This window comes from Megalops cyprinoides, chromosome 5 (assembly GCF_013368585.1).
Source record: "Megalops cyprinoides isolate fMegCyp1 chromosome 5, fMegCyp1.pri, whole genome shotgun sequence".
In the NCBI taxonomy this organism is placed as follows: domain Eukaryota; kingdom Metazoa; phylum Chordata; class Actinopteri; order Elopiformes; family Megalopidae; genus Megalops; species Megalops cyprinoides.
Window position 1 is genome coordinate 25224125 of NC_050587.1, and position 14719 is coordinate 25238843.

The 14719-nt window shown below is 42.4% G+C and overlaps 1 protein-coding gene across 1 annotated transcript in view; it reads right to left on the minus strand.

Annotated features, from left to right (window-relative positions):
• Nucleotides 1–1797: 1797 nt before the first annotated feature.
• The window catches only part of bcr (BCR activator of RhoGEF and GTPase), a 54137-nt gene continuing 41215 nt past the window's right edge, over nucleotides 1798–14719 (minus strand). Inside the window, exons 9-23 of the mRNA XM_036529163.1 lie at nucleotides 12388–12509; nucleotides 11759–11924; nucleotides 11033–11152; nucleotides 10670–10745; nucleotides 10244–10348; nucleotides 9570–9644; nucleotides 9259–9356; nucleotides 8484–8615; nucleotides 7532–7591; nucleotides 6771–6880; nucleotides 5795–5934; nucleotides 5406–5540; nucleotides 5021–5126; nucleotides 4433–4595; nucleotides 1798–4076 (exon numbers count right to left, since the gene is read on the minus strand). Of these exons, the coding sequence (XP_036385056.1) occupies nucleotides 3987–4076; nucleotides 4433–4595; nucleotides 5021–5126; nucleotides 5406–5540; nucleotides 5795–5934; nucleotides 6771–6880; nucleotides 7532–7591; nucleotides 8484–8615; nucleotides 9259–9356; nucleotides 9570–9644; nucleotides 10244–10348; nucleotides 10670–10745; nucleotides 11033–11152; nucleotides 11759–11924; nucleotides 12388–12509 (1698 nt within the window). The 3' untranslated portion in view covers nucleotides 1798–3986. The remainder of the gene's footprint in view (nucleotides 4077–4432; nucleotides 4596–5020; nucleotides 5127–5405; nucleotides 5541–5794; nucleotides 5935–6770; nucleotides 6881–7531; nucleotides 7592–8483; nucleotides 8616–9258; nucleotides 9357–9569; nucleotides 9645–10243; nucleotides 10349–10669; nucleotides 10746–11032; nucleotides 11153–11758; nucleotides 11925–12387; nucleotides 12510–14719) is intronic.

The window sequence follows — 14719 nt, forward strand, 5'->3', positions numbered from 1 at the left end:
AACCATGCTGACACATTTAGATAATGCAGCCAATCAGAATAAAAGGTCTCCTATCTGTCACCATGTTATTTATGAATGTAATCATTATTAAGACTTTCTACACTTAAAACGTTCACTATTATCTCAACTGATAGTAAATCCAAGACTCTGTCCTTGGCTACCTTTCTTTGGGTTTAGGACAGCATTTCACATAAAAAAGAAAACATCACCTTACTTCTTATTATATATCTTTTTGGGTCAAACTTTACTTTAAGAGCCATTTTATAATGTTAGATGACCACTGATATCTACATTACTATATATTATGTATGAACTGTTTTTAAAGTAAACAAATGCCAGTCAGTGTATAGAGTAGTCATAAACTTCCAATTTAACTGTCAAGTGTTTTAGAAATGCCTATTAAAAAAGTACCACTAGTATGTTCAGATTTGTTGCTTTGAATGTCAAGATTTAATATGAATATATACAGCCTTTACAAAGAGTAGCTACTTCCTTGCCAAAAGGATATACCAAGAACTAAAATGAAAAATGTAACATGAGTTCATTTTGAACTTACTTTTTATTAAATGTTCATGAAAATTAAGTCATACTGAGTTTATAAGCAGTAACATATTCATTACATGTTTTACAAATCATCTAAACAGTCTCTTAAAATAAAGTATGACCTCTTCTCAAACCCCAGTCATGACAGCAGTACAGTACAGACTCAGGAAAATGACCTGACTGTTTCTTCTGAGAAATGCAGGCAGAATAAGAATGTAAAATTAAGCTGCGAGAGGCTGGTGCATTCTGGAATTTCCATGCAGGTCAATAACTAGCAGGTTTAAGGTATGACAAGGTGAAGAGAAAGGCCTTAGCCTGCTGGGTTTCTGGAGTCCTGTTAATTCTGTATGGTCTGCATGCAGCGTCCTGTGGCAAACACCTACAGTATGGTCTCAGAGGAATGGTGAACTATTTATTCCATATGGCACAAGCAGTTGTGGCTTTACACTGTAAGCAAGAGTCAATAAGGATGCCACAGACTTGGACAGACTCAGAGTTGGCACTGTTGCTCACAGACCTCCCTCTCTGTGCAGGAGGGTTGGAATATATGGAATTGTAGCCTAGACATTAGGATCTATGGAATAACACTGGTGCACATGCAAAAATAATAAGAACAACAACCAAAAAGAACATCAGAACATTGCTGAAGTGTCTGACTTCCTAATTGAGTTATCGTTTCCGCTGCATCCACGCTCTGTATGTACCGTATGGCTACAACTGATTCCATATGGAACAAATCAAGTTAGTTCAATGACATATGTAACTTCATGTGCATGAAATTACATATTAATAATATCAATAATCAGTACATTTGTAGTATGTGAGAAATTTCTGATATGTATACAAAGCATTTGTCTGGTTATGTTCATTTTAAATTTCAATATACTAAAGATAACTTTTATCGGGGTTATCAGACTACAGAAATTCCAAACTACAAAAAAGGTCTGTACTGTTATTTAACCACGGCCCACATTCATACAGTCTGCCAGTCTCTCTCTGATTTTTAAAATATTACTAAGAATTATGCAAGTTTTACTTCCTACCCAAAAAGTTAGCTTTGGGTACAACCACACAAGGAAAACCTGTTGGTTATGTATCATTATTAATAATAATATCAATAATAATAAAAATGTAAACACAGGGAAAAAAAACTCAGTCAACATGCCTGCATGTTAAATAGAAGGTTTCCTTTCTTGATGTATTTCATTTCCACATAAATCATTCAATAAACCATGTTTTGTTTCATGAATGCCACCTCTCTTTTCATGACTCAAATATAGGAGTCTATTTTGAGCAGAGAACAGCAAGTGATGTTGGCATATCAGCTGAGGATCAGAGAATCTTCTAGAAGAACACCGTGAGAGGATGAAAAGCACATAGACATTATGGGGAGGTCCTACATTACATGGTGGAATTAAAGATCTTTACTCCATTTTGATTAACTAAGGCCATTAGCATTGTGCAGGTATGGTTTTTCGTCAAATCTTCTGAGCTAAACAGGTAACAGCAGGGAGAGAAAACTCCTTTTCTCCCTCTTTCTCTTTCTCTCTGTCTTTTTTTCTCTGTCTCTGTCAGAATTAGAGTGTTGTCCTAATCACTGAGCCAAAAATAACAACAATAATAACCACAGCTGAACTGCTGCAAGAACATGCATATGATTAAAAGGCCCGACTGCAACCAGGATATGTGTTCTGTTGATTGTTTTCTGTTACTTAAGACTACAGGCAGGGCATTGCACTCTCTGCACCAGCTATAGAAGACAATGCCAAACAATGGACACATGTAAAAGAGTTGTTCTTTTTGTTCAATGAAAAAACACATTAAAAACAATGTGTGTGTGTGTGTGTGTGTGTGTGTGTGTGTGAGTGAGTGTGTGTCATTCTTTCACCAGTGAAAAAAATGATGGAGGCAGGATAACCTACAACATGTAATAGGGAACATATGAGATATAATATGATATGCAGAAGATATGAGAGGTTACGGAAAACAGGATATATCTTCTGATGAGTGTTTTCTAAACAGCAGCAATGATGTGATTGACCTCTGCTGTGTGTTTGTTATTAAAATGCTTCCTGGATGGAAAAAACCTGTAAACACGACTCAGACTTGTCACATCTCACAGCCCTCGCCAAGGACATGAAGTCACTGGCGCTTTGAAGTTAACAACCTGTAGCATTCTTCTTCTCAGTTGTTTATCTGACTGTGACACTTTACGATTCTTTCTCTCAATATTTTCAGTAAAGCTCTTATGTCTGTGGTCCTTTCATTGCCACAAGCTTTGCAGATTGTAAATAATTTCTTTTTTTGCTTTAGACCCCCTGTTACAAATTTGAATCTTGAGCAGACTACAACTGTTACCAATGTTATAATTTCACTCTCCCTGAAATTATAAGGTGCCTCCCATGCACTTGCTTACAGTCACTCCTGCCCTGTCTGACGACTGTTCTTTATTTTCTTCAAAAGACTGTTTGAATTGAAGTACATACCCTTACATTTCAACCTGGCCTTTCAGACAACATTGAAAGTGCAGCACATGTTATCTTCAGCAATTGATTAAATTTTGTTTAAACTTCACATGAGCAAGACTTCTGCCTGCTTTTCAATGTATCATGATTGTCCTAAAATAAATTAATCCATAACTTATTACTGATTATTAATCCTTAAATAAATTTACCTTGGAAAAACTTGCCACTTACCCATGCCAGTTACCGTGACAGATAGAACTTTGTATCTCCAACATTAACATAGCTCTCATTGTAAAGACCAATCAGTATAAGCCGTTACAGATCAGGAAGATGTGAATGCCTTAAGTGCTATGAAGAGAGGAGTGCCATCTGATGAACAGCTGCTGAAAAACAGTCAGACATAGCTAACAGGAGAGCCATCCTTTCACCTTAAACTTATGCCTCTTTTGTTAGAGAGGAAGTAAATAGCATGGAATATGACTTTGGAATGCTTTCAGCAAACACTTTTCCCCCAGGTCCATGTGTAAGTCTGGTCCAGACACCAGTGTCCATTCCCCTACTTGTGTCTCCTTCCAGCTTTAAATCATATTCCTGTGAAAAGTGCACGTTAATTGACATAACAGCTGCCTATGGTACGCCGTACACAATTTGTGGATGCCGCAAAGGAAAGCCAAGAGAAAAAAAGATTTTAGAATTAAGTTTTTAGATATAACACCCCTGCATGAGAGAAGACATAAACAGATGATTTATGAAACGATTTAACAGTACTGTAATGTGATCGAGGGATGTTGTTTTCGCTTTTTCTCCAGCATGTTTCTGGCGGCCTCTGGTGGCCGTGCTGTGAACACACATCAGGGCCGCAGCAGTGTTGCTGCAGCTGCTGTCCAGCAGGGGGCCCCCTTAGCAACTGTTCCATGTTTATTCCAGTCCTGCTCCTTCTTTCTACAGTGTCCTTGACTGAATGAGGTCAGAGTCGATCTAAACCTCTGTGGAGAATAGGATGCTCTGTCGCTTACTGTCTGGCGTGGGGATTGTTTCCAGCTGAAGGAAATACAGTAAAACCTGGACCTGGAGGTACAGATGAACAGACAGACAGGGAGACGGATAGAGTGAGACACAGACAGAAAGAGTCTCACAATCTGGACAACAGGTCTGCAGGCCTTCAGAGTGAACACACACACAGTCCAAATGTGTTTTGGGTAATAAGCATGGCCAGCATCACATATATGAAACAAATGTAAGGAGTAAAATGCTGTTTACAATGTGACCTACTAACCATTGTGATAAGTTCATACATGAGTGTTTTCCCGTAAAAATATGGTGATAGATAATTTTTAGTATCAATCCCATGCTTGTAAGTTTAGTGCAGCGAATCCAGACAAGCACACAAACTCATGGCAAAGAAACCAGCCCAGCACCAGTACCTGTGACATGACCTCCAGTGACCAGCTGTCACCCATTGTGATGGGCTGCGTGGGATTGGTTGGAATTTTGCTGTCTTTCTCAGAGGGGCGGAGCAGCGTGGGGCCAAAGACAGTAGCCAGGTTGTGGAGGGACATCTTATTTATACTCTCCTTCTCAGCCACTCTGGTTGAGAGGGAGGCAGGGGGCATCGATTTTGGAGGTGTAAGAGAAACAAGGAACATTGTCACCATGGAAATATTGCATAGAAAGACATCTGTGCATTTACACACTGGTCTTCACATAACCCTTCTGTCAGCGTGGTGTAGAAAACTGCCAGCATCACGCATCCAAAATCAATATGCTTAAGTAACTGTGTTGCTGGCTACACCTGTGTTCATGTCATTGTGGCTCTTCCTGTAACATGCATTTAATGTATTGTGCCACAACAGCCTTGTTAGTTACTTTTGATAAGCACATCAGTCACAAAAGCAAATAAATAACTGACAAAATAAACAGGTAAACGCTTAAGTTTGCACATCCTCAGCACAATGACTGTGGCAGCTGATAGAGTTTATACTAAACGGTGATGGTTCGGTTCGGTTCTGTACCTCTTCAGGTGATCCAGCAGGAACAGGAAGGTGAGCAAGTTGGGTTCTGGTAGCGACAGCAGCAAGTTCAGCATGCAGCTCTCCTTTGCCACGCTGTCCGACAGGGCTGGAGAAGGCGGGGCAAAGACAGACTCAGAACGTGAGAGAGCTGCACTGCACCTGCACACTCAAGCTCCAGAGGTGGTGACCAAAAGGGCCTTTTAACTGTTCCTGGTCCACTACATGAGCACTGCGTTTAATTTCTGGTGACATTATGATGTGTGGTCTCAGAGGTATTCCAGTATGTGTAAATATTATGTGCTTCTGCATGTGTCTCATAATGACCACGGGGTCACACACAAAGGTGCAGTGCAGCGGTGTGTGGCGGTCAAAGGTTGTGACTGACCGATGCCTCCTGCGAAGTTGGAGTAGAGCTCATCGGTGAAGAGAGGTTCTGGAAGCTCTCGGAAGTACAGCTTCAGCGTTCCAGCAATGGCGTTCACGTCCATCTCACTCATCAACACCGACACGTCCTTATTATCTGTGGGGTGGGAAGAGTAACCATGGCAACCAGCACATTTCCCCCCCGATACACACAGACATACACATAATCACGTACACACATTGTTTGAGGTTTCACTGGCAAAGCCAGAAAATGTACCAAATGTGACAGGGGAAAAAAGCACAGGAAAACTTAGTGCTTGCTTAAAACGGAGACAAAATGACAGAAGGAGCTGTTCAAAAGCTGTAACCCGCCGATGGGGCGGGGCTGGACAGTGTGGCTGCTGTACTTACTGGCATCGAAAGCTGCCTTCAGGGTCTGGATGTCAGTGGCCACGCCCGACACACGGTAGATGCCCACCTCCTCCATGCCACGCCTCTCAATCTCCTCCAGACACTGCCGTACGATGTAGGGCACCTTTGAGCGCTCCCGCCTGAGGGTGTGAAAAAACACACACACACACACACACACACACACACACACACAACAATGCAATTCAATGAACAGAATCAGTTGCTAAGAGTGTCCAGAAGGAGAGTGCCTCAATCCATCCCTGCTCTACAGCGTGTGGCTTTAAGCATCCACTGGCCCAAACGTTTTCTGCTGAAATTTTAAGCATCCACTGACACACACTACATTAGCCACTCCTACATTTTATATAGTAACTGAAATGAACACGTTCAGAACTACAGCATTGTTTCTAGTGCTGCTCTGATAAGCTATCCACTTAACTCTACATACACTAAAGCCTGCAATGAGTTCTGCCCAGGCTGTGGGTTGCAGAGGAAGGTTTCTGCCATACTTTACAGTATGCTCTGCACTATGTGTCTGTATTCATTAAAACTGAAAAAGCCTCACGCTACTGAAATATGTTTTATATTTGTTACAATACAATGCGTATGTATGATACATTAAAATTTGCCTTCTTAATTAATTTCATTATGCAAGTATTATACAGTGATTGTATAGGATGGAAGGCTATTTCATAGACCAGCAGTCTGTCGCAAGCACAGTGAATGCATGAGGGGGTTTATATTATGGGACAAAACATTTCAACAAACTTTTTAAAACACAAATTTTAAAATGCAATATGTCCATTACTTTTTACATTTACTGAAACTTTTGTAAAAGAGAGAGGATCATTCTTAAACTGCAGTCAGCGGGCACACATAAGGTCACCTGGGGTCTTCATTGGTCTAATATAACTCAAAGACAGGTGTTGCTTGCAGTTTGTGGTTGTCACTAATACAAATGTGTCACTGCACTCACTTGGTGACAGCAGAGATTTTCACCCCGAACACCCCTGTCTGTTTCTGTGACGACCATCTTTTCAGGCTGAACTCCCGGCTGGTGAACTTAATTGAGATTTTCACTTCGATCTGACAACACAACAAGACCAACAACCAACATCAGTCTTTCAGGAGAACACCAGTGTATACTACCGGAAAAAAAAGACTTCATAGGACAACAGAAACCCTTACAGTATTCAAGACCATCATGACACAGTGCTGGATGCTAGATTATATGCACAATGACAAGCCTAGCTTGTATGAATGGCCTGCTCTCATCATTAAACATATTGTTTGCTTATTGTCTCATGAAAAGGTCCTACATCAGAGTTAATAATATCTTCATAAACATTACATAACACATTCATAAACACCACACAACACTTTCCTGCTTTCCTTCCAACAAGTATTACACTGCATCTACATAAGAACTAAACTTTAGTTCTAAACATAAGTCATAAATTCAACATGATATAATCATTCATAAACGCTTATGCTAGCTGCCAAAATCTATCACAGGATATGCTAGGTCCTCATTCATGACATTATTCTTTGTTATTATCAGCATTTATCAGACACTCTTATCTGGAACGATTTACATTGGTTACAGTTTTACACAATGTTATCCGTTTATACAGATTTATATGACTGATTAAATGTAGCTCTTATGTAGAAGCCTTCACGGGAGGTACTACAGCACATGAACAGGCTTTCACCGCAATGACTGCAAGCCTCACTCACCCCATTCATAGCGATGACTGTCCTCTGCCAGTCCCTGCCCTGCAGCATCTGTGGATCCAGCTAAACGGAACAAACACCCAAACGTGTGTCAGTTCACCACTGTAGCATGTGACACAAAACTACAGAGGGAACCTCAGACCACAAACTGAACCTCAGACTGCAAACCACAGATTACACATGCATGAGAAAGATTCAGTTAGAAGATAATATAAGCAGGCAGTTTCAAACAGCTGCTGCCAACTAAAAAGTAGTACATGAAGGTGGTACTTGATAGCAGTATAAACTATATTTGCTATGTTACATATCCCATTTTTTTCATTTTAAACTAACTATATTATTGTAACAATTTATTACAACTAAATTACCAACTACTACTATAACTATTATAACTAAATAGAGATGTTTATTTGCATTATTTATATTATATTTAAATGCATGTACAGTATAGTTCTGTACCGAGACTTGGCTAACTGCATCTTCATAATGCATACATAACATTCATAAGTGATACAGCATAGGTATAGCATTACACCCACACAATGTATTAATAGTGCATTACTCCCATACCTGACAACTCATATGACAGCGCATGTCATAATTAAGCACTGGTAAACCTCAGCTTCTTTTAAGCTATGAAGTGAGTGGCGAACATGCACCAAATTAAAATGACTCCTGTATCATTTATCATTTCAATGTGGTGCATGGGCACCACATGTTGTTCATCGTTTAAAATGCTTGAAGTTTACCAGTCATCATTTATGATATGCTCTGTCAGGCATGTAACAGCGCGTGATGAATTATTTATGTGGCTGTCACACAGTTCTTAAAAAGTGTCTCCGTGTACACTATGCGTGCTTGCATTACGATGATGCAGCCGATGTAGATAATTCCCCCCTTATTCATAAAGGCTGAGACTCCGTTAAGCCTGAGGCTGAATGCTGTGGCACTGTACCTGGATCTGTCCTTTCGCCATGATTCTGTCAGTGCTCTCTCCATCCTCTTTGTTGAGTTTGGTTCGACTGTAGCTTTTTTCATAGCAGATAAGCCTTAAGAACTGAGAGCCCTCCAGCTCAATCTCAAACTCCTGGAAGGCACATGGACATAGCTCATTTAAGGGACAGACAGACACTTGCTCAAGATCAACAATTCCCAGACAGGGAGACCAGGGGCACACTGCCAAGTAATTAACCAGGAGGAACTTTAAAATCAAACCATCCGAGCTTATCTCATCAGTGGTTTATCAAAAAAATCCTTTAACATCTACTGTGTAACTAAAAGCATATCATTTATTGTTTATTTAATATTTTCCACAAAATGGTTGGCATTTCAAAATGAACTCCGAGGAGAATGTTTTGTTGAGTATATCAAGCACACTTAGAGCCAACCACTTTTACAAGGCCAGTTTATAAATGTTCGGCTTATCCAACCAAAATCTTTTCCTGGGTTTTGTTTCCTGAGAGAATCCAAGCTGGTTGAATGATGTTAGTTAACATTTTCAAACAAGCGAGTCATATAGAAAGCTTTCATAGACTAGCTGCTTCTGGTGATGCATCTTTTCAGGTTATTTGTCTGTGTCAAAAATGCCCACTATGCACTAGCTACAGTACTTTTGAGAAAAAATCATTATTTTTGTGTGACTTTTGTGATTAATGATTAACAGCACAACAACAATAACAGCAATGTTCCCTCCTGTCTGCGCTGAATTGTACGTCAGCCAGGTAGCTCACCTCATTCCAGTTTGGCTCAGAGGTGTACCTGTACACTCTCGTCTTGGCTTTGTTGGCAAAGTAGCCGAAGGAGTCCACCTCTAAAGCGCAGTACAGATCTGAAAGGAAAAGAAAAGCAGGTGAAGACTGTTACACTGACAGCCCACAGAAGATTAAAGAGAGAAAAGAGAAAAGCACAGAACTCATCTATTCACTGTGAGAGAAGTTATTTTATTCATGGAAAGACAGGCTTTAACAGCAGATATTGATACTTCACTGCTGTCACTAAGCTTAAGGTTGCCGAGGAAAAAAGAGGCAAGAAATGAACTCACTTAGGCTCTGCTTGAGGCCAGAGGCAGAGTGGACGATTACATTCAGAGAGCCGTAGAGTCCCGGAGATTCATCATCTTAGCACAGAGGGAAGAGAAAGCAGGTTAACGACACAGAAAAAGGACCTCTAATATTGTATCCACCAGCTTAATGCTGTAAACTAATGCAAGTTTTTTATTCTATTGCATTTGTTTGCGGTAGGTGTGTGACACACACCTCAGACACACACTCATCACTGACACCCCTACCGATGTGTGTACATAGGTGTGCATGTGAATGCATACAGTGTGTCTGTGTGTGTGTACGTGTGTGTGTGTGTGTGTGTGTGTGTGTGTGTGTGTGTGAGAGAGAGAGAGAGAGAGACATTCAGTCATGCTTTATTTTTCCATAATACACAAAGAATGCTAGAGACTGTGACAGGTCCCTTGAGTCACTGTTCATTGTTTTCCGCCACCAAAAGCGTGCAATTAAGTGCTGACAATGCATTAAATCTAGAAAACAGAGGCTCAGGTCTCATGAATAAGCTAGTCTGGCCTCTTCCTATAACCCCCCCTCCTTTCTCCTCTTCATCCTCAACTTCCTCCCCTGCATCTTACCCCCCCCTTCTCTTCTTCCTCTCCATCCTCATCTTCCTCACCTATAATCCTCCTCCCCCTCCATTTTCCTGCAGTCTTACCTTCTTTATTGATAGTTAGGGGGATATGGTGCACTGTCTGCAGCTTCACGCATGAGTTGGTGAGCATCTGCAGCTCCAGTGAGGTCAGAGTGAAGCTTTTGAAACCTGGGGAAGGATCACAGGGTCATTTTATCACACAATCAGAGGGTTGCAGACATACATGTAGAATTTCTACAGAGGGTGAAGTGTTCTGTTTATATGTATATGTGTGTGTTTGTGTGAATGCAACAGAATCGAAGGCAGTGATAAGTGAGATTTAACAGACCACTTCATGGGCACCTAACAGGTTGAACGGACATATTTTGTTGTCCACAACAAAACCCTCTGATTGGTTGAATCAGTATTATGAATACTCTGACAATTTAGGGTTTTTCTCAGGGGCTCTCCCTCTGACATTTTCAGTCAGGGGTCGCCCCGGACACCTACATTTTTTCTGTTGCTCGCGAATGATCTCCTTCCATTCCGCCCGCTCGTAGTCTGAGGAGATCAGGAACATGTAGCTCTGAAACACACAGACAGATCATACTATTTACAACCCTCAGCCAGCAGCAGCCAGCCCATCTGAGTGCAACCTGCGCTGCTCAAAATGTTCTCAGATCCCGGGAGCTTGTGCCTCCCTCCTCAGCTCTCCCAAATGCAGTCCACAATGGTGGATGATTTAGGACCAAAATAAGGTCACTGGCCAATGTTACTGGCATATGGACCCCCCACCATCACTATCATTATCATCGTCATCTTCATCATCATCATCACCACCATTATCATCGTCGTCATCCTCAGGTCGGTCACCTTGCCGTTCCTGTTGTGCACGCGCAGAGGCATGTTGGGGGAGGACAGCAGCAGCAGAGACTCCTGCTCGGACAGCTTCTTCTTCAGCCTCTCTATCGCCTTCGGCCCCTTACTGGTGCCCTGTGGAGACAGCCAGAGCATGCTGGAATACACATCTGGAACAGACTCGCAGCAACACAGTCAGAACACACTTAGCAATATTTAACACAGCCAAGAGAGACCTCACACAGCAAGGACACACTTAACACAGCCAGAGTGTGTTTAACGCAAATGTAACACACTCAATACAATTAGAACAGACTTAGCACAACCAGATGAACAGTCAGGACAGCCTCAACAAAACCTGGCGTTGCTTAACACAGCGAGAGAATACTGAACACAGCTGGAAGAGGGATAGCACAGTGGTCTCATTTCCAAAGACATTCCTGCCCAGGTATTCAAGGCTCATATTTCTTTTGCAGTTGAAGAGACCCATATGAAAATGTGACAATTGTAATAAACATGGACAAATATGGATAAATTTGTTGTTAAATCCAAGAGTATACTGCAAATGTGTTTAAAATATGGTGTGTATTTTACATATATTAATGCAGAAATATTTTGCAATACATCAAAATATCAATAATTTATATATTTTAAATGTACTGATTGAGGTAAAACTATATTCTCTAAAACATTTTCTAAGTATATTATTTGTGTATGGGTACAGGCTGAGGAGGACCCCACCTTCTCCCGCTGAATCTCAGCTCTCATGTGAGAGATCTTGGCTTTCATGGCATCGATCTCCTCGTCGGGGACCTGGGGGATGGGCGGGGCTTCAGACTCGTCCGCTGTCTGAAAGGTGAGGTCGGACAGCGGGATGTACCACTTACTGTCGTACTGCTGAGTCTTCCTGCAGGAACACAGAGACGGACAGGGGCAAAGTGAAAAACGCTGGGCATGCGCACGCACAGATGCACAGATGCATGTATGGTAGTATATATAGCCTGATAGCCTAGTCAGGTTACACAGGTGAACTTAGGGTAGGGCTTGAATAGTATTATGCTCACATTCACTAGTCTGGGGGTGCTGTTAGCCTGGTCTGACACTGTTGCATACTTAACTGAATGGATACGCTTACGTTCTATTGTGCTGGAAGCCACTCCGGATAAGAGCGTCCGCTAAATTCATGTAATGCAATGTAAAGCGCAGCTTGAATAAGATTTTTTATTTGACTTAGAAAGAGACACAGAAAGAAAGAGACACAGAGAGATATGTAGAGAGACTCGGACAGATCGAGAGACAGAGGCATTCGTATTGGGGAGGTTTTACTAAGACAGAGGAGGGCAGACTGCATGTGAGCCGGCCTCTCTCACCCTCCGGTCTGCTTCTTCAGTTTGGCGCAGAGCAGCAGGTCTGTGAACAGGAAGATGTGCCGCAGCTTGCGTGCCCCTTCCACCAGCTCCACCATGAAGCTGTCCTTCAGCAGCTGCCGGTTCTGCACGTGGACGACAAGAGCCAAATTAATCAATCATTCAAATAGCCAGCAAACCAACCAATCAACCAATAAATCAAGCATCCAATCAGCCTAAAAGGAGCTGTTGAATAATGGCTCATTTAAATTGGCAAAACACACCATTCCTTGAACAACATCTCTGCTTACTAACGATGTATTCTTATGCTTATATCTCTATCTACAGTAATATAATTGTACAACTCTCTGCCACAAGAGGGCAGTAACATCTCATTTTACCCCATAACAGAGCACCTGCCCGCTGAGCAGACACAGGCTGTAATGATGAGATTTGTGGCCAATTCAGTCTGCCACGCAGAAGAAGAATAGTGTCTAAAACAATGTGAAGAGCACCTAAACAACCCGGATCTGCTGAAAGACAAAAAAGACATCTACTGCTGATGATTGTCTTGGGGGGGGGCAGCAAGAATCCATGCCATTTAAACCCGCACCCCCAAAGACTGTGCACCACCGCTCACAAACCCAGCTCAGCACTGTGACTAAAGGTGATGACATCACCATGTGCTCATCCAATCACAGCACTCCCCCGGCCCTCGCGCTTGGTTGACATCGCATCTAAATGCACAGCCATCAGCTGCTGCAATAGTTGCACTGCTGAGGCAAAGGTTAGCATGAGTGAGTCATATCGCCACTTCCCAGGACCCCCCTCAGCGCACGGTGGGAGCTGCTTAAACTCACGGTGCAGACAGCAATGTGCTGTCTCTGAACCCCGCTGGCAGTCTGCCATAGTAAAGCACAGTGTCAGGAGTCATGTTCTGTCCTCGCCAGTCATTAAGCACAATCTCCTCAATGTCAAAGCTGAGCCCATTTCCTACAGAAATTCAGGAGCTATTTCTTCCTCATACAACATCTGGAGACAGAGGAGAGTATTAATCAGACAAGATGAGGTCTGTGAGAGAGGGTCTCAGCGATCCTAGCAACCGAGGATCATATGAGTGAGTGATACAGGAAAATGCTGCAGTGTTTCACCATGTTCACCAGGCACACTGCCAACAGAACCTTCTTTAGCCTTCACTGCAGCATACACACATCATGATTGAAATATGGGTGTGACATCATAATGAATGTTGTCCGTCAATGCGTCTGTCAAGGCAATCTCAGTGTGTGCCAATGCAGTCTGGACATAGCAGAATCTCAAGGATATTCTCAAGGTTACTCTTTAAGAACCACCCCTTTTACACCCACACACACATGCATACACAAATACACACACACACACACACACACACACACACACACACACACACACCAGGACCCTGCTTGTTCTGTTGGGCCTGCCTCAGAGGGGTTCTGATCCAGTAATCCATTTTGTCCCATTTGGCAGGCTGGTTCTGAGATTAGACCGGATTACTGTTCTTTCCGGAAATGTATCACTGCTGCGACTGGAATGTGCTCTGAGCAAGAGATTTTTGGAGATGTGGTGGTATGCTGTACCCATCAGCCCCCTCCTCCCTTGCCCCCACCTCCATCATATACACACAACACACAAACACACAGCCATACCGATGGCTTTCACACAACCACTGCTTTCACACAACCACAGAGTTTTAAAACAGTCTGCCCTTCATTTTTTTTTTTACAATGCTGCCACTCTGCAGTTAGCTGTTTGTGGTTCTAATGTGAAGCAACAGCCATCTTGCAGTAAGGAGCTTCCCTTCACTTGTGTATGCACAGCACCCACTCAGAGATCCTGAACGTCAGTCGTCGTGGGTGAGCACAGCATTTACGCACAGCCCGACGGGACCCAGCGTGCTCATACTCTCACACCCTACACCCAGCCACACCCACACATCCACACAGCCACAGGCACAGGCAGAGTGTCCAAGCCTTCCTGTCTGGCACGACACTCCCGTCACATGGACTGCTTGCCTAACATCCTTCTTGAAGCCTCTGTGTTTGGCCTTGTACTGTAACTGCTAATGACCTGCACCTCATCCTGCATGAGTAAACCTGCTAAAACGAAACTTTAAGAAAGGAGGAATCATAAATAATAAAGCAACTGGCACTAAACAAAATTTTTTTAATGAACATCTGTGAATTAACCTTGGTTTCATGTAGTAAAAACCACAGCCTTCAATTCCAACAGATGCAGTTCACTCCACTGCAAAGTGCTAGCAGGACACTGTCACAGTGACTCTACAGCAGTTTTCTGTGGAGCTCAAAGACATGCTATG